The 22,480-nt window shown below is 50.0% G+C and overlaps 1 protein-coding gene and 1 pseudogene across 1 annotated transcript; one reads left to right on the forward strand and one right to left on the reverse strand.

The window, feature by feature from the left end:
* The first annotated feature begins 11,385 nt into the window (after window positions 1–11,385).
* LOC136004439 (5-hydroxyisourate hydrolase-like) lies at window positions 11,386–12,054 on the forward strand. Its single transcript, XM_065660928.1, is given in 4 exon segments — window positions 11,386–11,456; window positions 11,458–11,514; window positions 11,657–11,790; window positions 11,963–12,054. Coding segments are annotated over 4 exon segments (354 nt in total).
* A 263-nt stretch (window positions 12,055–12,317) lies between these two features.
* On the reverse strand, window positions 12,318–22,106 carry LOC136004440 (dynein regulatory complex subunit 4-like; annotated as a pseudogene).
* Between the last annotated feature and the right edge of the window lie 374 nt (window positions 22,107–22,480).

Below are 22,480 nucleotides of genomic sequence, written 5' to 3' on the forward strand. Positions count from 1 at the left end.
TTTAAAAAACATGAAGGAGATAACCAGTGGGCTCCTTTCTGTTCCAGGACTGCTGATACAAAATGGGACACTAGCACGGTAATTTTTTGTCCTAGGGTGAATTTGTGAGCCTCTCCAATATTCATGACAACTGCTGCCACAGCCCTTAGGCATCCGGGCATCCTTTCCTTGCTTCATCCAGCTGTTTTGAAAAACACGCCACTGCCCTTCTGTATGGTCCTAGTTTCTGAGCAAGGACCCCTAAAGCTATTCCTTGTTTTTCATCTTGTGGGATGGGTGCTATATAGCCAAAACATTTTAGTCACATCTGGAAGTCCCAGAGCTGGAGCTCTCATTAACTCTATCTTTAAATTTCTAAAAGCCTCCTCTGCTGTATCAGTCCAGTCCAAAGAGGGAGGGTTTCCTTTCAGCAGTTCATATAGTGGTCTTACCAGAACACCATAATCATGGATCCAAAGTCTGCACCATCCAGTCATTCCCAGGAATGTCCAGAGATCCTTGACAGTCGAAGGTTGTGGAGTCCGGCTTCTTTTCTGGCAGCTCCAAGTTCTCTCTGTCCTCCTGTTATTTCATATCTTATGTAGGAAACTCGGTTTGGGATAGTTGAGCCTTTTGTCTGGATACCCGATAACCATTCAGTCCCAGAAAATTTAATAATTCCACTGTCCACTGGATACATTCTTCCTTTGTTTCTGTGGCAATTAATAGGTCATCTGCATATTGGAACAGAGTCCCCATCTGAGTAGGTGGCTACCATGATTCTAGTTCTCGTGCTGATTTCCAAAAATTGCTGGGTTGTTTTTAAGCCCTTGAGGTAATACCGTCCAAGTTAATTGAGTTTCCCTTCCTGTGTCAGGATTTTCCCATGCAAAACTAAATAATTTTGGCTTTCTTTGGCCAATGGTAAGCAAAGGAAAGTGTTCTTTAAAACCAGGACGTATACAAAGGCCACCATCGGTTACAATATTTTACCAGTGTTTTCTTATTTACCGAGCCCCTAGGAGACCCTCCAAGTTCTTTCCAGTGTGCCAAAATGCACCCTAAAGGACTCTTTTTCAAGATCTCTTCACTCTGCTGATTTTCCATTATCAATCTCACATTAACACACACACACGGGATCCCACAGACACACACCACACAGTTACAACACTTGAGACAAAGACAGAGACTAAAATTCAAACAACAGTTAATAACACAGTTATAACATCCTGTCACTAATACCAAAATCACAAGACCAATATCTTTACTGTAACAAGCCACAAAATAAGACAAATACCAGTAGAATCAAAAGCAATACTTCCTAACCCCTATGGCTCAGACCATATTGTAACATTAATAGGGGGGTTTCCTTGAACCCTTTATATTTGACCAGCCTGTCAGTGTCCCAAGAAGGACAAGACCCTTGTGTCCGACCAGCCTATCTCCGTCCCACTGTGGGAACCGTACTGGACAGCCCACTGTATCGGAGGGTGATTCGACTAACCTATTCAGGGACCCATGCTGACAGCATCACTGAATCAAATCCCTTATGGTCTGTTGATAGTACACTGGACCCAAAGCCATTTCCACAAGACAACACCACATCTTGTAGGACCCAAACCACAAGATGCTCCCTGCTTCTTGTGGGTGTATACCAAATGGATGCTAGCAGTCAGGTATAGGCCTTTACCGACGAGATTTCCTATCTCGATTTACTGAAGGCTTCCTAACCTTGCATACGCTTACCAAACCAACCCAATTTAGTCTTTATGTAAGATGCCCCCTGCACCTTACAGACTATACAAAAGAAAAGAATACCTTTTATGAGATGGTCCTTGTCTGCTCCTGCAGTGATCCTAATGAGTTGAGGTGTCCCTCTGGGAAAAATTCCCAAGGGCCCCAGGGAGCCCTGTCCTCAGCGGGTCCTACAGCCAAGCAGAGTAGGTCCCATATGGGTCGCCAAATTGATTCGGAGAAAACTCCAGGAACAAACTCGCCAACAAAGTTTTCAGGTTGACAAGCAGGTATTCTTTATTGCGGCGCTGGGAGACACGGGGGATAGCTCCTCCTAACATGTGTCCCATATTGCTACGCAAGCCATCCTTATATAGCCATTGGGCATACATACATATTCATGAGGCTACATATGGATTATATCATTTTCTAGAAAGTTCCCCACCTGCGTACAAAATTGTGGTGGTGGTCTCTGAAGGTGGTTTACTTCTTCCAACAATCTTCATCACTTCTGGCAGCCTTTGAAGCATGCGCAGTAGATGCTTATACCAGCTTAATTGGTTCGTTAACACCACAGACATAACAATCTTCCTGTCCTCCTTCTTATCAGTTAGCTTAGCTGCAGCCCATCCAGGACACCTGGCATTCCCAGATACTCCTTATCCTTGCGTCCTGTTCTTCTATCCTGTTTTTCTTACATTCATTTTGTACTAAGGTCATAGGGCCTAAAACTACGTCAACTACAACGGTTTATCTTGTACAATAATTCTCAGTATGTTTTCTAGCATTGCTACTGTTACAAAGCCATCAAACTTAACATTACTTAAAACTGATTCTAAAGGTTTATATATTACATTTTGTAATTTTGTGCCCCCCCTTTTCTCAGGATCTAACAATGTCTATCTTGCCATTTTATTCCCCAAAATTGAATCTCTTGAATCTCTTGGCCTTACTTTGTTTCATGGCAGAACAGGCCTTGTCGTGGTTTAAACCCAACCACAAATCTCGTTCACTCACTCCCCCCCTTCTTGCCCTCCCCCTGCTCCTGGAGGGACGGAGAGGAGAATCAAAAAGAATGCAACTCCCACGGGTTGAGATAAGAACAGTTTAGTAACTAAGGTATAACACAAACCACTGCTGCTACCACCAATAATAATAGTGCTAAAGAAAATAACAAGAGGAAACAATACAACACCTCAGCACCAGCCGACCAATAACTCGCCCCACTCCCCCCAGCTAAGCACCAACCGATACCTCATCCAAACCTCCAGTCCCTAGCCCTTCCGGGTAACTCTCCGTTACATCCTGGGCATGACGTGCGGTGGTATGGAATACCTCTTTGGTCAGTTTGGGTCAGGTGTCCTGTCTCTGCTTCCTCCCGGCCTCCGCTCCTCCCTGGCAGAGCATGAGGCTCAGAAAGTCCTTGGCCAGACCAAACATTCGAGCAGCAACTGAAAACATTGGCGTTATCAGCACTGTTCCCAGGCCAAAAGATCAAAACACAGCACTGTACTAGCTCCTAAGAAGGAGAAAAATGACTGCTGCTGCTGAACCCAGGACAGGCCTTCAGCAGGATTTGGATTATTTTCCTCCTGTTGTGTTTTAAGCCCAGCTTGCAACCCAGAACCACACAGCCGCTCGCTCACTCCCCCCCTTTCCTCCCCCTCTCCCAGAGGGATGGGAAGGAGAATCGAAAGAATGTAACTAACTCCCACGGGTTGAGATAAGAACAATCCAGTAACTAAGGTATAACACAAAACCACTACTGCTACCACCAATAATAATGATGATGACGGTTTGACTTCGCAAATGAAGATTTGGAAATGGCTTTACCCATGCTTACTACAAGCGCACCGATGACTAAAGTGGCCAATGGGGGATAGGAAAATCCGGTTGCAAAAAGCACAGCGAAAAGTCTCCTTGGGTGGTATAGGCAAGGCATGATTCTTTCTATATTTTCTTTTCTCCTCAACATTAATTCTGCATGTGTTCTCAAAGGAGACAACAATGTTATGTATGGTGTGTCTCCAAGTCTCCCGATTGGAGGCCAAGGTGCACCACTGATGGTAGTCAATATGGCCAAGGCTGAGGTATTGTTTCAGGGAGTCCTTATATGTCCACTTTGGGGCACTTCTCTTGTGGCAGCCGGTGATGAGTTCACTTTAACACCATCCTGGAGACATGCCCTGTCCAGAACAGCTGCGATTTCAGCAATATGGCCTCAATACTTGTGACCCCTGCCTGTTCAAGGACAATAACATTTGACACATAGTCCGTCAAATGGATGTTTAGAATTGTATGGAGGCTGCGCTGATGAAAGCGTTCGAGGAGCCACAGGTGATGGCGGTAGATAACGCATGATTCAGATCCATATAAAAGAGCAGACAGTACAATGGCTCTATAGACACCAAACTTTGTACTTTTCTTCAGGTGTTTATTGCACCAGACGCTTTTATGGAGTTTATCATAATAATGATAAGGGAAATAACAAGGAAAGAGAATACAACTGCTCACCACCTGCTGACCAATACTCAGCCTGACCCGACCAGTGATCTAGCCCTTTTGGGTAACAGCTCCCAGTTTACATATCGGGCATGACATGCTGCGGTATGGAATACCTCTTTGGCTAGTTTGGGTCAGGTGTCTTGTCTCTGCTTCCTCCCGGCTTCCCCTCTTCCCCGGCAGAGCATGAGACTCAGAAAAGTCCTTGGTCAGAGTAAACATTACATAGCAACAACTAAAAACATCGGTGTTATCAGCGTTGTTCCCAGGCTGAAAGTCAAAAACACAGTGCTGCACCAGCTACTAAGAAGGAGAAAAGCGACTGCTACTGCTGAACCCAGGACAATATCCACCCCTTATTCCATACCATTCACGTCATGCTCAGATCCCACATTTTTCAATATACCATCACTCTTGTCTCATATATATATATACATACACACACACACAAGGAGAGAGATATCATTCCTTAGTGCATGCACCAATCCCTGTGAAGTTGCTGAGTTCATCCAGTCCATGATGTCGGGCTCCATCACTTGTAACAGTCTTTCAGAGCAGGAGAGATGGTGCGCAGTGTTAGACTGTTGACTGCTGATGACACCGCGGAACTCGTCTGGTCACTGCTGAGCTCATCTGGTTTCATCAAAGTTCATTCTTTGTTGGAATGATGGTCAGAGGGAAATCAGGGCCAGTTGCTGGTGACGTAAAGACAACCCAGACTGTCTTCCCCAGCAAATTCTTTATGTGCACCACAGGAACTTTATCCCCTTCTGCAATACCTAAAAGTTCTGACTGGGCTGGGCCAGCCCTGTTGGCAGATCCTCTGGTGTTGACCAACGAGGTGGATTTTGGTAAATGTGTATCCCAACGTTTGAAAGTCCTACCACCCATTGCTCTCAGTGTAGTTTTTAACAGCCCATTGTACCGTTCGATTTTCCCAGAGGCTGATGCATGGTAGGAGATGATACCCACATGATGCCATGCTCTTTGGCCCAAGTGTCTATAAGGTTGTTCTGGAAATGAGTCCCACTGTCTTCCGTGTCGCCTCAAAATCTGTTTCTCAAGGCCCAGGACAGTGTTCTGGGCAGCGGCGTGGGGCACAGCGTATGTTTCCACCATCCAGTGGTTGCTTCCACCATGGTAAGCACATGGCGCTTGCCTTGGCGGGTTGGTGGGAGTGTGATATAATCACTCTGCCAGTCCACCCCATATTTATACTTCAGCCATTGTCCTCCATACCAAAGAGGCTTTAAACACTTGGCTTGCTTAATTGCAGTGTCACACTCATGAAAAACCTGGGAAATAGTGTCCATTGTTAAGTCCGCCCCTCGATCACGGGACCATCTCTGCCCTGATGGCCTGAAGTGTCAGGGGCCCACCGTGCCAAAAATAATTCACTCTTACGTTGCCAATCTAAGTCCATCTGAGCCACTTCAGTCTTAGCAGCTTTATCCACTTGTTGATTGTTCCGGTGTTCCTCAGTGGCCTGACTCTCAGGTACATGAGCATCTACATGGCATACCTTCACCACCAGGTTCTGCACCCGGGCAGCGATAACTTGCCACAGTGCAGCAGCCCAGATCGGTTTACCTCTGCATTGCCAGTTGCTCTGATTCCATTGCTGCAACCACCCCCACAGGCCATTTGCCACCATCCATGAGTCAGTATAGAGATAAAGTACTGGCCACTTTTCTTATTCAGCAATGTCCATGACCATCTGGATGGCTTTCACCTCTGGAAACTGACTCGATTCATCCTCTCCTTCAGCAGTTTCTGCAACTTGTCATTGGGGACTCAATACAGCTGCCTTCCATCTCTGACATTTCAAAAGCACTGGAAGGACCCACTGGACTACATACTTTCCCATATTGTCCCACACACCCTGCCACTCATGGCTGTCCATCCTCGGGGAAAATCTCTTGGTGGTCTTCCTATATCGTCATCTAATCCTAGACAAGACTCGAGCTAGACCCTGCTTAGCTTCCACAATCAGACAAGATCGGGTGTTCTCAGGGTGGTCACACTGTAGGCAAAACATAGAGAGCAGATGCAGCAACAAGCTGGTTCCCAGCAAGAGGAGCAGGGTGCTTTCATGGCCATTGAAAGGTTATTCAGAATCTTTAAATCTTCCTGAATCTACTCCCACTTTAAATCATAGAATCATAGAATCATAGAATAGTTAGGGTTGGAAAGGACCTCAAGATCATCTAGTTCCAAACCCCCTGCCATGGGCAGGGACACCTCACACTAAACCATCTCACCCAAGGCTTCATCCAACCTGGCCTTGAACACCGCCAGGGATGGAGCACTCACATCCTCCCTGGGCAACCGATTCCAGTGTCTCACCACTCTAACAGGAAAGAATTTCCCCCTTATATCCAATTTAAACTTCCCCTGTTTAAGTTTTAACCCGTTACCCCTTGTCCTGTCACTACAGTCCCTGACGAAGAGTCCTTCCGCAGCATCCCTATAGGCCCCCTTCAGATACTTGAAGGCTGCTATTAGGTCCCCACGCAGCCTTCTCTTCTCCAGGCTGAACAGCCCCAACTTCCTCAGCCTGTCTTCATACGGGAGGTGCTCCAGTCCCCTGATCATCCTCGTGGCCCTCCTCTGGACTTGTTCCAGCAGTTCCACATCCTTTTTATGTTGAGGACACCAGAACTGCACACAATACTCCAGGTGAGGTCTCACGAGAGCAGAGTAGAGGGGCAGGATCACCTCCTTCGACCTGCTGGACACACTCCTTTTGATGCTGCCCAGATACGGTTGGCTTTCTGGGCTGCGAGCGCACACTGCCGGCTCATGTTCATTTTCTCATTGACCAGCACCCCCAAGTACTTCTCTGCAGGGCCGCTCTGAATCTCTTCTTTGCCCAGTCTGTAGCTGTGCCTGGGATTGCTCCGACCCAGGTGTACGACCTGGCACTTGTCGTGGTTGAACTTCATAAGGTTGGCATCAGCCCACCTCACAAGCGTGTCAAGGTCTCTCTGGATGGCATCCCTTCCCTCCAGCATATCAACCGGACCACACAGCTTGGTGTCATCGGCAAACTTGCTGAGGGCGCACTCAATCCCACTGTCCATGTCAACAACGAAGATGTTAAACAAGACCGGTCCCAACACCGATCCCTGAGGGACACCACTCGTTACTGGTCTCCAGCCGGTCATTGAGCCATTGACCACAACTCTTTGTGTGCGGCTGTCCAGCCAGTTCTTTATCCACTGAGTGGTCCATCCATCAAATTGATATCTCTCCAATTTAGAGAGAAGGATGTCGTGTGGGACAGTGTCAGACGCTTTGCACAAGTCCAGGTAGATGACGTCAACTGCTTTACCCTTATCCATCAATTCTGTAGCCCCATCATAGAAGGCCACCAAATTGGTCAGGCAGGATTTCCCCTTAGTGAAGCTGTGCTGGCTGTCACCAACCACCTTGTTGTTTTTCATGTGCCTTAGCATGCCATCCAGGAGAATGTGCTCCAAGATTTTACCAGGCACAGAGGTGAGACTGACTGGTCTGTAATTCCCCGGGTCTTCCATTTTCCACTTCTTGAAAATGGGGGTTATACTTCCCTTTTTCCAGTCATCGGGAACTTCACCTGACTGCCATGATTTTTCAAATATGATGGCCAGTGGCTTAGCAACTTCATTTGCCAGCTCCTTCAGGACCCGTGGATGGATTTCATCAGGTCCCCCGGACTTGTGCATGTTCAGATTTTTAAGATGGTCTCGAACCAGATCCTCTCCTACAGTGGGCCCAAGGTCTTCCTTCATTCTCACAGTCCCTGCGTCTACCTTCTAAGAACTGGGTGGTGCAGTCAGAGCCTTTGCCAGTGAAGACCGAGGCAAAGAAGTCATTCAGAACCTCAGCCTTCTCCAAATCCTGTGTAGCCAGTTCTCCTGAGAGCTTCCTCAGGGGGCCTATTTTGTCCCTAGTCTGTTTTTTGTTTGCTACGTACCTGTAGAATTCCTTCCTGTTATCCTTAACATCCCTAGCCATGTTTAATTCTGACTGGGCCTTAGCTTTCCTGACCTGGTCCCTAGCTTCCCGGACAACATCCCTGTACTCTTCCCAGGCCACCTGTCCTTGCTTCCACTTTTTATAAGTCTCTTTTTTCCTTTGAATTTTCCTCAGCAGCTCCTTATCCATCCAAGGAGGTCTCCTGGCCCTCCTGCCGCACTTCCTTCTACTTGGGATGCAACCCTCTTGAGCTTGTAGCAGGTGATCCTTGAATATCAACCAAGAGTCTTGGGCCCCCCTGCCCTCCAGGGCTATATCCCATGGAACCTTACTAAGCAGGCTCCTGAAGAGGCCAAAGTCTGCTCTTTTGAAGTCCAGGGCAGTGAGCTTGCTACACGCTCTTCTCACTCTCCTGGGGATCTCAAATTCGACCATCTCGTGATCACTGCATCCAAGGCTGCCCTGGAGAACCACATTCTCAACAAGCCCTTCCCTGTTGGTGATCACAAGGTCAAGCATGGCATCTCTCCTGGTCGGCTCCTCTACTACTTGCAGAAGGAAGTTTTCTTCCACACAATCGAGGAACCTCCTGGACTGCTTGTGCCGTGCAGTGCCATCGTTCCAACAGATGTCAGGGTGGTTGAAATCCCCCATGAGAACAAGGGCCTGTGAGCGTGAGGCTTTTCCTATCTGTCTGTAGAGTGCTTCATCCACGGGTTCTCCTTGATCTGGCGGCCTGTAACAGATTCCCACAGTAATGTCTCCCACGGCTGTTTTCCCTTTAACCCTGACCCACAAACTCTCTGTAAACTGCTCACCTGTCTCCAGACAGAGTTCCATACTCTCCAGCCTATCCCTAACATAAAGGGCAACTCCCCCTCCCCACCTGCCAGGCCTGTCCTTTCTAAAGAGCCTGTAACCTTCCATTCCAACACTCCAGTCATAGGAGCCATCCCACCATGTTTCTGTGATGCCTATTATATCATACCCCCGTAGATGTGCACACATCTCTAATTCCTCTTGTTTGTTCCCCATGCTACCGGCATTTGTATAGAGGCATCTGAGACGAGCTCCAATTGAAGCCAGCTCGTTGGCTGGAGCAGCTGGAATATATCTACATTGTTCCGAGCATTTATTATAGGTGTTGGCAACTGACTGGGTGTGTTGGGATGGAATGATGCCCCCCTCCCCCAACACATCTAGTTTAAAGCCTCCTTGACCAGTCTGGCAAGCCTCCTACCAAAACAGCTCTTCCCCTTCTTTACCAGAGCAGCTCCACCAGCCCCCAGTAGATCTGGCCTACTAACTTCAGTCCTATCTTCAAGACACCCAAACCCCTGACTATGACACCACCCTTTTAACCATTTATTAACCTGGCCAATCCCCCTAGCTTTTTCTTGGTCCTCCCCTGTGTCCTGGAGAATTGACGAAAAGACTATCTGAGCACCGGAGCCCCTAACCACCTCTCCCAGAGCTCTGTAGTCTTTCCTTATGGTCCCCAGTCTACTATTACCTATATCCCTAGCACCCACATGGATCACCAGGAGCAGGTAATAGTCCGTGGAACTTACTAGAGCTGGCAGCCTCTCTGTAACATCCCTGATTCGTCCCCCTGGTAGGCAGCACACCTCCCTCGAGACGGTGTCAATAGTGTGATGGAGGAGGAGCGGATGTGAGGGGATGTCTCTTTCATAGGTTGACCATCTGAGGAGGAAAAAAAATATGTGTAATTGCTAAACACTTCCATTATATACCTCCCAAAGTATTGAGGTGAGGACCACACTGGGAACGCAAGCCAGATCAGTTTCATGATCAATGAGCCTATTGTATTACAAGTCATTACCATAAAGTACAGTGAAACAAGAGCCTTAGCCCAGGCTCCCCAGCCAATAAACACTGAAACAGCAAATACTGGCTGTAAGTAAGGTACATCATGCTGAAACTTTGAGATCAAGAGCAACAACTTTGAGAGCCATTAAGTCAGCATCACGACAAATGATTATTAATCCGAAACAATGAATGCTTATCTCAAATACGATTAGACACACTCTGGTCAGATCTGTCGTTATCTCAACCCTTCATGCCCCATGTTGGGGGCCACAAAGAACTGTTGTGGTTTAAACCCAGCTAGCAACCCAGAACCACACAGCCACTCACTCATTCCCTCCCCCGTCCTCCCCCAGCTCCTGGAGGGATGGGGAGGAGAATCAAAAGAATGTAACTCCCACAGGTTGATATAAGAACAGTCTGGTAACTAAGGTATAACACAAAACCACTACTGCTACCACCAATAATAATAATGATAAGGGAAAAAACAAGGGAAGAGAATATAACTGCTCACCACCTGCCGACCGATACCCAGCCTGACTCATGCAGTGATCCCACCCTTCCGGGTAACTGCCCCCAGTTTATATACTGGGCATGACGTGCTGTGGTATGGAATACCTCTTTGGCTAATTTGGGTCAGGTGTTCTGTCTGTCCTTCATCCCAGAAAAAACCTCCTATATTTTTCCCACACTGTGGAGACGCGCCCCGATGGCACTGGTTACCTAGTGCCAGGAGCAGCCCATGGCGCAGCCCTGGGAAGACACACGGTGGGGGCCACCAGCAGGATCGGCTGAAGGCGAATGATGAAAGGTGGACAGAGCACAGCTCCAGCATCCCCACTCCATCCAACAGCCAAGGCCTGGATCTGGGAAGGCAGCGAGAGCTGGTCCTACTCCAGGCAGGCAGCCACCAGGCCATGCTCCCACCCTGCCAGAGCAACCTGGAGGCTCCCAGAAGGGAAGGTGCCTGGGTGCTCCCAGCACTCCCCGCCCCATGGTTAACATCCACCTGTGTGTGACATTGCAGGCAGGGAAAGCAGCCAGGACACAGGGCTGCTGGATCACAGGGCTGTTTCCTCCCTGGGTCCAGGCCAGATATTGCTGCCATGCCGTTGGCCCACCAGGATGGGTGAGTGAGCAGGGAACCTGTCCCTGCCTCAGGCAGGACCCTGTCAGGCATCCGCACTGTGGAACTGAGCCCCACTGCATGGGAAGTATGTGGGCACCCACATCTGGGACCTGGAGCTGTGCTGGGAAGAGGCACACAGGCAGCCTGGCCCAGGGCCCCCCACCCCCGAGAGGGGTTGGGGGCACACCAAGAGACAGAAGGTGCTGCTGGGACACATCCCAGCCCTGCTTACTCCTCTGCCCCAGGCCAAAGGCATGTCTGAGGTGGTGAACGGCACCCTGACCATGCACATGCTCAACATGGCCATAAGGCTGCTGGCTGCCGGCTGCCAGCCTTGCCCAGCTGCAGGAGCCAGGGCTGCAGTGGATGGAGCTGGGGCAGAGGTAGGAGAGCTGGCAGCAGGCAGAGGGTGCTGGTGCCTGGCCACCACGAGCCCACTGACTGACCAGCCCTCATACCAGGGCTGCCGGTGGTCCTCGGGGCAAGTGACAGCCACTGCAGCAGGGCTTGCTTCTTCCCCTTCAGGTGGACAGATGAGGATGGGTGCTGCCAGCTCCTCCTGGCTCCAGGGCAGGCCAAGTCTGGCACCTACAAGCTGTACTTTGAGAGGGCAGCATACTGGCAGAGCCTGACACACACCAGCTTCTACTCCTTGGTGGAGGGACAGAGTGGAGAGAGCAGGAGACAAGGGCCACAGGAGCTGTGGCCAAAGCCACAGGGGCCGGGTGCTGTGGCCAGGCTCCCATAGGGAGTACCCCATATGCTCCAAGCATCCCAGCTGAACACCCAGTGGAGGGCAATCCCAGCCCCTGCCTCCTCACTCTTCCTCTCAGGTTGTCTTCACTATCATGGACCCAGCCCAGAAGCTGCACAGCCTGCTGCTAATCAGCCCCTACTCCTACACAACATATTGGGGCACTTAGTGAACATGCATGGCCTTCCCCCCTCAGGTGTTTAGGTCACTGTGGGGGAACTATACCACCGACACCGTTAAAGACTTCAAGAGCACCGTTTATCTAAAAAAAAAAAAAAAAAAAGTTGTTTTCCTGAATTCTGGAGTGGGAAGAGGAGGGGAGCTCCCAAGGGCAGGACAGCCAAGGGGTCCAGCCCAGGAGGTAGAGGGGTTTGGGTGATCCTTGTTCCCCACTCCAGCCTGCTCTGGTAGGTCCCTCAGTGTGGGCTGGCATCAGATGGGCACAGCAACAAGTCCTGCAGGGCCCTGCCCCAGCATGGGGCTTGCAGGCCAGATTGTCCAGGGGGATCCCAAAGGCTGTCAACTTTGCCTCGAACACCTGCAGCATGTCATTGTGTACCTGCAAGAGAAGTGTCCCCTTGGTCAGCCTGAAGCCCAGCTCCATGACAGCCCCTCTGTGCCTGGGCATGGGTTCCCCACGCCCCTCCTGCATGAGGGGGGACCCCAACATGTCTTCCTGTGCCAGGCAAATGGCAGCCTGGGCTGGGTTCTGCCTGCCCAGGGCATGAAGCCACTTGGCTGGCCTGCTGCTCTGGACAAGGCCTGGAGCAGAAGGACCCATTTCCACCCCCCAAGCTGCAGCCATCACCCAACAGCTTCCAACTTGGAGCCAAGGGGACAGGGCAGCCCCAGCCCTTTCCATCACCTTGCAGACCTGGGCCAGCTGGAGCTGCTGGTCCTTGATGGTGGCATTCTTGGAATTGAGCACGTCCTGCAAAGAGAGAGGGTGTGTTAGGAGTGGCTGCCCAGCCCCAGCAGCATGGCTAAGCTGGCCCCAGGGCATGGCTCAAGCAGAGCAGCTCCCAGCACTTCTTGTGCCCTTTGAGCTAGCACTGCCAGGGACAGCCAGGCCCCAGCAGCAGCAAGGGAGGGAGACCTCTCACACCAACAACCACCAACACAGCTTGTCCTAGGCTCAGCTGTAACAGTTATTTTTCCCCTTCCTCTCACAGCTGGTGCAGTGCTGTGTTTTCAGCTTTGGTTTGAGAACAATGCTGATAACACACCAATGTTTTAGTTGTTGCTAAGTAATGCTTACTCTGATCAAGGACTTTTCAGTCTCATGCTCTGCCAGTGAGGAGGGGCATGGGAAGCCAGGAGGAAGCAGAGACAGGATACCTGACACAAACTAGCCAAAGGGGTATTCCATACCATAGCACATCATGCCTAGTGTATAAACTGGGGGCAGTTACCTGGAAGGCCCAGATTGCTGCTTGGGTCAGGCTGGGTATCGGTCAGCAGGTGGTGAACAACTGTATTTGGCATCACTTGTGTTTATTGTTGTTTTTTCCCTTCCCTTTTTAGTTTTATTCTCTCTCCCCTTGTTATTTCCCTTATCACTATTATTACTGGTGGTGGCAGTAGTGGTTTTGTATTATACCTTAGTTACCAGACTGTTCTTATCTCAACCCATGGGATTTACATTCTTTTGATTCTCCTCCCCATCCAACCTGGGGGGGTGGAAGGGGGGAGTGAGCAAGCAGCTGCATGGTTCTGAGGTATTGTCTGGGGTGAAGCCACGACACAGCTCTGGTGTCATTGTCTGCCCTGCTGCAAGGGGGACACAACAGCAGCGCCTGCTCCAGCAATGCCGCCTTGCCATCACAGCATGAGGGGAATTACAAGGAGAGAGGCTCCCTGAGAAGATGCTGAAAGCAGCTGAACTAAGGAATTCCAGGACCCCAGCAGCTGCAGGAGAGCTCAATGTCATGACACCTTCCCAGGAATATGTTTTCCTTCCTGCTGCTGTGACACCTGCTAGTAGGTGACACATCCATCCTATGGTCCCAGAGCCTCAGCTGCTGCTGTGTCCATCCCCAGGGCACCCTGGCAAGAGGGTGTCCACAAGCATCACTGCTGCACACAGCAGAAGGACGTGGAAGGGGACAAGCTGGCATGTTATGAGTGGGAGGGCACCAGGACAGTGGACAAGCAGAGTATGGAGTCCAAGTCTCCTGCATCTCTACCAACCCGAAGCAAGTGCTGCTTCTCCAGTTACAGATGTGGCAGGTTCCAGGAACATGGGTCTCCCAGCCTCTGCACCAAGGCTTTCTGCACAGGCATCTTTAGCAGGGCAGGCTCTGCAGGGCACCTGGGAACCCATCTACACCATCTTTGCAGCCAGGGAGACCAGGCAGAGTCCACTGGCTGTGACTCCCCACGCACAGAGCACCCTGGGTTGCTGGCAGCTACAGCCATGTAGGATGGGGGAATCACAGGTTCTAAGGTCTACATTCACCCCCGAGCAGCCTTTGCTCCCCAAAGCCAGATTTCACAGGACCTCATGACAGTGCAGATACCTCCAGCCTGTGTGAGCCCAAGGTGAGGGGGCCCAGGTCAAGGTTGGAGGCAACAAAGACCTCGCTGAGCTTCACTTCCATTTTCTCCAGGACACTGAGGAGTCCTTTCATCTTGTGCTCCAGGAGCAGGTTCTTGAACCCTGTCTTCTGCTGCACCTCATGAATGTCTTCAGTGAATTTCTGGTAGAGCTCACCTCACTCTGCCTGCACCTGCTCCCAGAAACACAGCCCACCTTCACACCATGCTCAGTACCCCTGGCAGGGGGTTTGCCTGCAAACAGGTCCAGCAGCTCAGCCCTGCCTGCTCCAATAGGAGCTTGGCTATTCCCTATGGCACCTGCAGCCCACAGGGAAGGCAGGTGCTGGAGCACAGCTTACCTCCCTCCCAGGCTGGCACCTGCACTTCTGCTTCCACCTCCCCTCTGGGCATAGGCCACCCCCGAGAGCCCAATGGGCTGATGGACTCACTGCTGCACTATTATAGCCCTCGGAGAGGGCCCCACAGCACATGGGGGTCTCTCCTCCCCTCCCCACAGCTGGCAGCAGTCCCTGGCTCACAGCTAGTTAATAAGTGTCCTAATTAGGACACAATCTCTTCTCCAAAGCCTATTTCTGAATGCACTGAATATGTTGCTGCCTTAATTATAGGTTAACAAGGCCTCAGATCAGTGTTCATATTTCTGAGGATTTCTACGAATTGCAAATGAGCTCTCTGCCTCCACAGATTTATCTAGGTTAGCTGCAGGGGGGAAAGGCTGGGTCTGGGAGAACTTGGTCAACAGGACTCATCCTAAGCCACCCCAGAACTGGGGGAGCAACCTCCGAACACCAGCAGAAGGAGGGAGTGAGCTGGGGCTGGGGGCCTGTGACAATCTCCCTGCCCCCGAGACACTGCTGTGGTCACAGTCCCTCGCAGGCCAGGCGGGGACCACTGGAGCGTGCACAATTGCTTAGCAAAGTACAAGGCCAGGCTTGTCTACTGACCGTGGGAGAGGCCAAAGCTGGGAGAAGCTTTGTTGGAAGCAGCAGTTATCACATGGCTCTGGATTAGAACTTTGAAAAGCCCTCGGCTATGCACACTCTCCTGCTCAGTTTCCTGCAGTGGGGACGGGGTTTGGAGAGGGAAGCAGAATGCCCAGATCCATCTGCAATTCTCACCTTACTGAATCTTTGCTCCAGCACCTCATGTTCCCACTGAAGATCCTTCAGTTCCTTCTAGGTGACTTTCAAATGGGCTTTTGTATTCTGTGAGCAGGAAGAGACTGTTAAAGAGCAGGGGTTTCTCTGGGAGGTGTGGGAGAGGTGTTCTAGCAAGGGAGGAGAGTGAGCAGAGGGAGAGTTCTAGCAAGGGAGCAGAGACATGGTGGGAAAAGACAGGCAGCAGCACCCACACCATCTCCCTGCCCTCTACTCTGGTTTCTCAGAGTTCTGGGAGTCCCGTCTGAGATCTCACAAACACCTGGCCAAGCTGAAAGGGACTCACTTGCTTTGCTCAGCAACCTGGCCAAGCCAAGTGGCAGAGGTCACTGCTGAGTGACTCCCTCCAGGAGGTCGAGGGTGACTTGGGAACAGGCAGGGCTGGCCACTCACCGTCAGGGCCTCCTTGTCCTTGTCATAGCGGACCAACTTCTGCAGCTCAAAGACCTGCTCCTGTGCCTGATGCAGGGACTCCTTCAGCTGCTTGCTCTGGAGCAGCACATCTGCCTTCTTTTCCAAGTGATTCACTCTCTTCTGCAAGTCCTCGATCTGCTCCTGTTCTTGGGAACACAAGTGCCAACTCCTAGAGGCTGCCCAGCTCCTCAGAGCTTCCCACACCATCAGACATCCTCCTGCTGCTGGCCCAGCAAGCACACCTCCCTGTGCTCAAGAACTTCACTCATGTAACAGTGTACAACCTTCAAGAGACTAACAGCACCCACACCACCACCTGGGAACTGGCCAGATCTGGGTGAAATCCTCCCAGGACTGCTATCATATTGGCAGGGTGACACTCTGCAGGCCAGGGTGGTGGCAGCAAGGGGGCCAGCAGTATCTTCAGCAAGCTGATAAGCTCCAGGTTTTTAAGGGTGATGTCATTGTACTAGTTCTTCATGTCATTGAAGGCCTTCTTGTGGTTCATCATCAGCTCACTGATGTGGCCGTTCTTCCTCTCCTCCACATCATGGATCTCAGTCTTTCTTCACAAAGTCAAGCTCATTCCACAGCACTTGCATCTTCTCAGCATACCTGGCCTTGATCTCTGGGGGAGTGCAGAGGGGCTGGGTGAGGACCTCCTGCAAACCCTGCATGATGCACCCCAGCTCTGTTAGCCAGCACCAGCACAAGGACAAGACCCCTGTTAGCAGTGTCATGGCAGCTGCCACCAGCCTTCAAAGCTGGGACCATGGAGAGCAGAGCCCAGAAATAGCATCCTTGGAAAAGGCAATGGAAAATTTCAAGTCAGCCCATGAGAACCTGAAACATCCCCTGAGGGATCCCCCCTGAGGGGGATGGTGGAGCTGTAGGCTTAAATCATAGGTTTAAACTAACAGTAGTGTGTGTGACTTTAAAGTAACATAGTAAAATACAACAAACTGTTCTAACTTGCTAACACGTAGAGAGTAAGGAATGTCCATCTGACAGGGGAAAGAACTTTACGGGACTGATAACAACTAAGAAGACAGTAAATAAGACCAAGGATGGTAGCATTCAAGATAGTAGAGACTGGAACAGAACAGAAGCAAGGACATACCAACTGCTAACTCAGCACTAGGACCTTGCAAGCACTGAGGTCATTCAGTACACACAGTGAGGAAAACTGACAGAGACCACCAGAGACCCCCACTCAGCAAGAAAGTGCATGTGTAATTAGAATGCAAATATTATAATTAGTTCCTGGAGATCTTATGAATATGTAAACAATTTCCTGGGAAAGCTGTAAATATGCATGAGTATGCTAAATATACAGCTTCTGCCAGCAAGTATCTGGTGTGCTCACCTTTGCGGAAAGATGTGTGTGTGCCCAGCACTGCAATAAAGAATGCTGCTTTCTAAAACTACAAATTGAGTCTTATTTGATCAAATTTCTTTGATCATCTTTTTCAGTAACAGAGTGAGAACTCAGCAAGGCCTCCTCCAGCCATCCCACTGTGTGGATAAGTGCTGCCTGGTAGCAGCCACTGGCGCTCTGCCTGCACCCCTCAGCCCACACTACAGGCACCCAGCTTCATTCTGTTTGAGTGATTCTGGGGTTCTGCAGAACCAGACAGAACTGGGGGGAAACCATCCCCCTTTCTGCTCTAGGCTGTGTTGGGAGGCTCAGAGGAGACTTCCCTAGCACATTGACAAAGGAAGCTCACACATGTCCTGACTTGTCTCTCAAAGTCATTGCACAGCCAGGTGTTCTCCTGCTCTTGTTTCTGTTAGGGAGAAGCTACATGTTAGAGGCAGACAACCAAATCCTGAGTCAGCCACATCCAACAGGATTCCCTCCTGCTCCCTGGGAAAGGCTCCTGCTGTGGCACCAATCCATTATCCATGAAAATAGCAGCTGGTAGGTTCTCCAGCTGCTCTCACAGCTCCCTCCTCATTCACAGGAGCTGTCCTAGGAATCCCTCCTCCCCATTCCTGCACTTTCTAGGGCCTCCAAGTTACTGGTGCCTGTGGAAAACCCCATCCCACCCCACAGAGAGAGTCAGGAGGCTCCTGCTCACATGCTGGGGCTGGGAGGGCTTAGCCTGCAGCCCTACCACCTCCCTGTGCAGCAGACACACCTCACACACAGCTCCAGCCAGGCCAGGGATATGCCAGGTGCTTATTTTGCACTACCACCTTGTTGGTCAGCTCCTGCTCCTTCAGCTCTGTAAAACATATTGTTTTTGCATATTGGGGATGGGGCTTTGCAATATTAAGGCTTTATAATATTAAGACTTTGCAATATTGGGGCTGGGGCTAAGTTACTAAGGAAACGAAACAAAGGGTTTGAAAGGGTTTCTCAGCCTGGAGAAGAGAAGGCTGTGTTGAGACCTCATAGCAGCCTTCCAGTATCTGAAGGGGGCTATAGGGATGCTGGGGATGGACTCTTCATTAGGGACTGTAGCGATAGGACAAGGGGTAATGGGTTAAAACTTAAACAGGGGAAGATTAAATTAGATATAAGGAAAAAATTCTTTACTGTTAGGATGGTGAGGCACTGGAATGGGTTGCCCAGGGAGGTTGTGAATGCTCCGTCCCTGGGTTCAAGGCCAGATTGGACAGAGCCTTGGGTGGCATGGTTTAGTGTGAGGTGTCCCTGCCCATGGCAGGGGGTTTGGAACCAGATGATCTTAAGGTCCTTTTCAACCCTAACTATTCTATGGTTTTATTGTTCTATTCTAAATACCATGACTCAAACAGACACGCTCTGTGGTTAAAGACAATGTCATCTCTGGACGAAAAATATACTCTGTGGTTAAAACGACTATCTTTGTACAACCCATGAAACTAAGCCAGTGCAAACTGGTTCTGTAGTTAAACAGTAAGTTGGGGTACCAACTTGCCAGAGAGTTATGAAATCGAACCATAAAAGATAAATAAGAGGAAGGGGCATACAAAATCGAGTAATGGGGAGATGTAACCAGCGCAGGACAGTTAGCACGTAGATTACACATGTCGGATAGGCTGTAAACCTTGGAGTACCCAACCAATGGGGAAATAAGGGAGGGAACCTGCGGACAGGATGAGAAATGTAAATCAAAGTTCTGCTTTTGCTGGGTGTGCCTATTTGCTAGGACACCCGTTTTTGCACAAACATTAATAAATAGCTGTTTCACTGCTGTGTCTAACCGAGGCCTGCCTGAACCTAGAAGCCATTTCTCACAAGCTTCACTTTCAAGGAGCACTTGTCTTTCTGCAGCTCCATCTCCTGGGTCAGCTTCACAGACAGGATGCCCTCTGCCTTCAGCTCTGAGGTTTTCCTGGTGTTTGTACAGCAGGTGCTTCACCTTCTGCTTGTAAACCTAAAGACAACCCACGGACTGGGTGGGATTCTTCAGCAGGAGACACCCAGAGCTGGGATATTGGCCAAGATGCTCTTGGCTCACAACCCTCCCAGCTCCTCCTCCTCTTCCCCCTTCCCTCTCTTCCTCAGAGCTGCCCAAGGCTCATCCCAACCTTGGGGCACTCTCAGACTTCTCCCCTCCCACCTTGATCTCCACTTGATGCTGCTCCTCCATCTCCCAGTCCTTGTTGCACAGCTCCACTCTCTTCTCCAGCTGCCAGGGGGTGATCTCCCAGAGGGTGTGCATCATGTCATGCTCCAGCTGGAAATAGTTGCGCTCTTCCTGTTCCCAGTCCAGCTCCTCCCGGAGATGCACAATGTGCTTCTCCAGCTGCAAAGGAGAGAGGAAGAGTCAGATAGGGGGACATGGAGGCCTCAGAAAGGTACCTTTGCAAGACACCCATGGCAAGCCATGTTGCAAACCTAACAGGACACAGTGGCATTTACTTGGGTGAAGAAGAGCAGGAAAAAAGGGGAGAAGCCCTGACCTACCCTGGGCTCAACAGAACCCATCAGTCTCTGGAAGATCAGTAACAAAAACTGTACAGTAACAAACTACTGTAGGCAGCCTGGGCTCAGCTATTCTATCTTGCAATGTCCAGTAACACCATTCTCGTGTGCCTAAATACTCCTGAAGCATAGAATCAGACTTGTTTAGATTGGAAAAGGCCTTTAAGATCATCAAGTCCAACCATTAACCTGGCAGTGCCAAGTCCACCACTAAACCATGTTCCTAAGTGCCACATATCCACATCTTTTAAATACCTCCAGGGATGGTGACTCCACCACTTCCCTGGGCAGCCAGCTCCAGTGCTTGACAACCCTTTTGGGGAAGAAATTGTTCCTAATATCCAGTCTAAACATCCTCTGGTACAGCTAGAGGCCATTACCTCTTGTCCTATCGCTTGTTACTTGGGAAGAGAAACTGATACCACCTTGCTATAACTTCCTTTCAGGTAGCTGTAGAGAGCGATAAGGTCTCCTCCACTCAGCCTCCTTTTCTTCAGGCTAAGCAACCCCAGTTCCCTCAGCTACTCCTCACAAGACCTGTGTTCCAGGCCCTTCACCAGCTTTGTTGGCTTTCTCTGGACCCACTCCAGCACCACAGTTTCTTGTAGTGAGTGGCCCAGAACTGAACACAGGATTTGAGGTGCGGCCTTACCAGTACTGAGCACAGGGAGACAATCACCTCCCTAGTCCTGTAGGATGAGGTGGCTGCTCCTTCCAGAAACAGGGAGAACCGCCCCCACATAGCCCAGATAGGTATTAGGCAGCAAAAGAAACCCCATATGCTTGTCTCCATCATGCTCTGCAACCTGTTGACCCCAGAGACAGGTGCTAAACAGGGGTCCTGAGTGCAATGCCCTCCTAATCAGGGGTGGGCTGCAAGATGGATGTTCTCTCATCTCCTCCTTGCTCATGCCCGTTGAGAACAAGGCATCAACCACTGCTGGACTTTTGCTCACATTCCCTTTTTTTCCAACATTCTTTTTGGGTGCCTAAGGAAAGACAGAAAAATCACAGTCACAGACTGGTGTGGGTTGGAAGGGACATTAAAGCCCCTCCAGTTCCAACCTCCTGCCACAGGCAGGGACACTTTCCACTAGACCAGGTTGCTCCAAGCCCCGTCCAACCTGGCCTTGAACACTGCCAGGGATGGGGCAGCCACAGCTTCTCTGGGCACCCTGGGCCAGCACCTCAGCACCCTCACAGGGAAGACCTTCTTCCTAAGATCTCAGTCTCATCTCTGGCAGATTAAAGCCATTCACCCTTGTCCTGTCCCTACAGGCCTTTGTCAAAAGCCCCTCTCCAGCTTTCCTGTAGCCCCTTTAGGCACTGGAAGCTGCTCTAAGGTTTCCCCTGAGCCCTCTCTTCTCCAGGCTGAATGGCTGCCACCAGCCCACACCACGAAGGCCCTTCACGGCAGGGGCGTACGAGGAGAACAGCGGGGAGTGCCAGAGCCAGGGAGAATTCTGAGGCCTCTGAGGCCCTCACCAAGATTGAAATTAGGCCAAGAAGCAAGTCTACCTTGGCCCCAGGCACTCCCACTGGCCCTACTGAGAATTCGGACTAAACCATGAACACAAGAAGGGTTGAGTCCCTTCGAAATTCTATATGGAAGACCATATGGAGTTCAACAGGGAATGTCTCCCCAAGTGGGAGAAGAGACTATGAGCACCTATATAACAGAATTAGGGAAGCAACTCAGGAAAATTGAAAAGCATGTGGCTGGAACTCGGAGTAGGGGATTGGATAGTCCAGTATATCATATACAACCTGGAGATTATGTGTATGTGAAGTTTTTCAAACCTACAGGAAAAGATAACCTTGAACCAAGGTGGAAAGGACCATTCCAAGTATTACTCACGACCTTCACAGCTGTCAAAATTAAGGAGCAAAACGCCTGAATTCATCACACTCGAGTTAAGAAGGCTCCAAAGGCTCCTTGGAGAACCGCACCAAGTGGTAACAAACTGAAACTAAAACTGATCGGCACGAGATAAATGTACTTTGGGTAAAACATTCAACGATCTAATCTGTAGAATTCTAGTCAAAGTTTTATGTACAATCATATTGTATCAAAAGGGAGAAGGAGCTACATGATCCAATTTGGGATCTAGCCCTCCCTGGGCACACAGGATACATAGAATCAGAACCTGAGATAAAACATCTAACCTTATCCATAGTAGTCTTCCGCAATAACCAAACAGTATACCCCTCTCCTTATGTACCCCGGGAATAGAGAATAATTCAAGGAACTATGGGAGAATCAGTCAGTATAGAGTGCCGACTGGATTGTGACAGAGACAGTATAACGTATAACTCACTAAAACATAGAAAGATAACTACCCACAAGAAACCAACTCCAATTAGTGTCCGGATGTCCCCGACTGACAAGCAGAAACAGGTGACAATCTGTGAAAAATTAACTGAACCAGATTGCTGGCATAATTTTACGTTAACACAAAATGTTGAAGTAGTTTGTCTATGGGCATGTGATACTATAGCCCTGGAGGGCAGGGGGGCCCAAGACTCTTGGTTGATATTCAAGGATCACC

The sequence above is a fragment of the Lathamus discolor genome, chromosome W (genome assembly GCF_037157495.1).
Source record: "Lathamus discolor isolate bLatDis1 chromosome W, bLatDis1.hap1, whole genome shotgun sequence".
NCBI classification, from domain to species: Eukaryota; Metazoa; Chordata; class Aves; order Psittaciformes; family Psittacidae; genus Lathamus; species Lathamus discolor.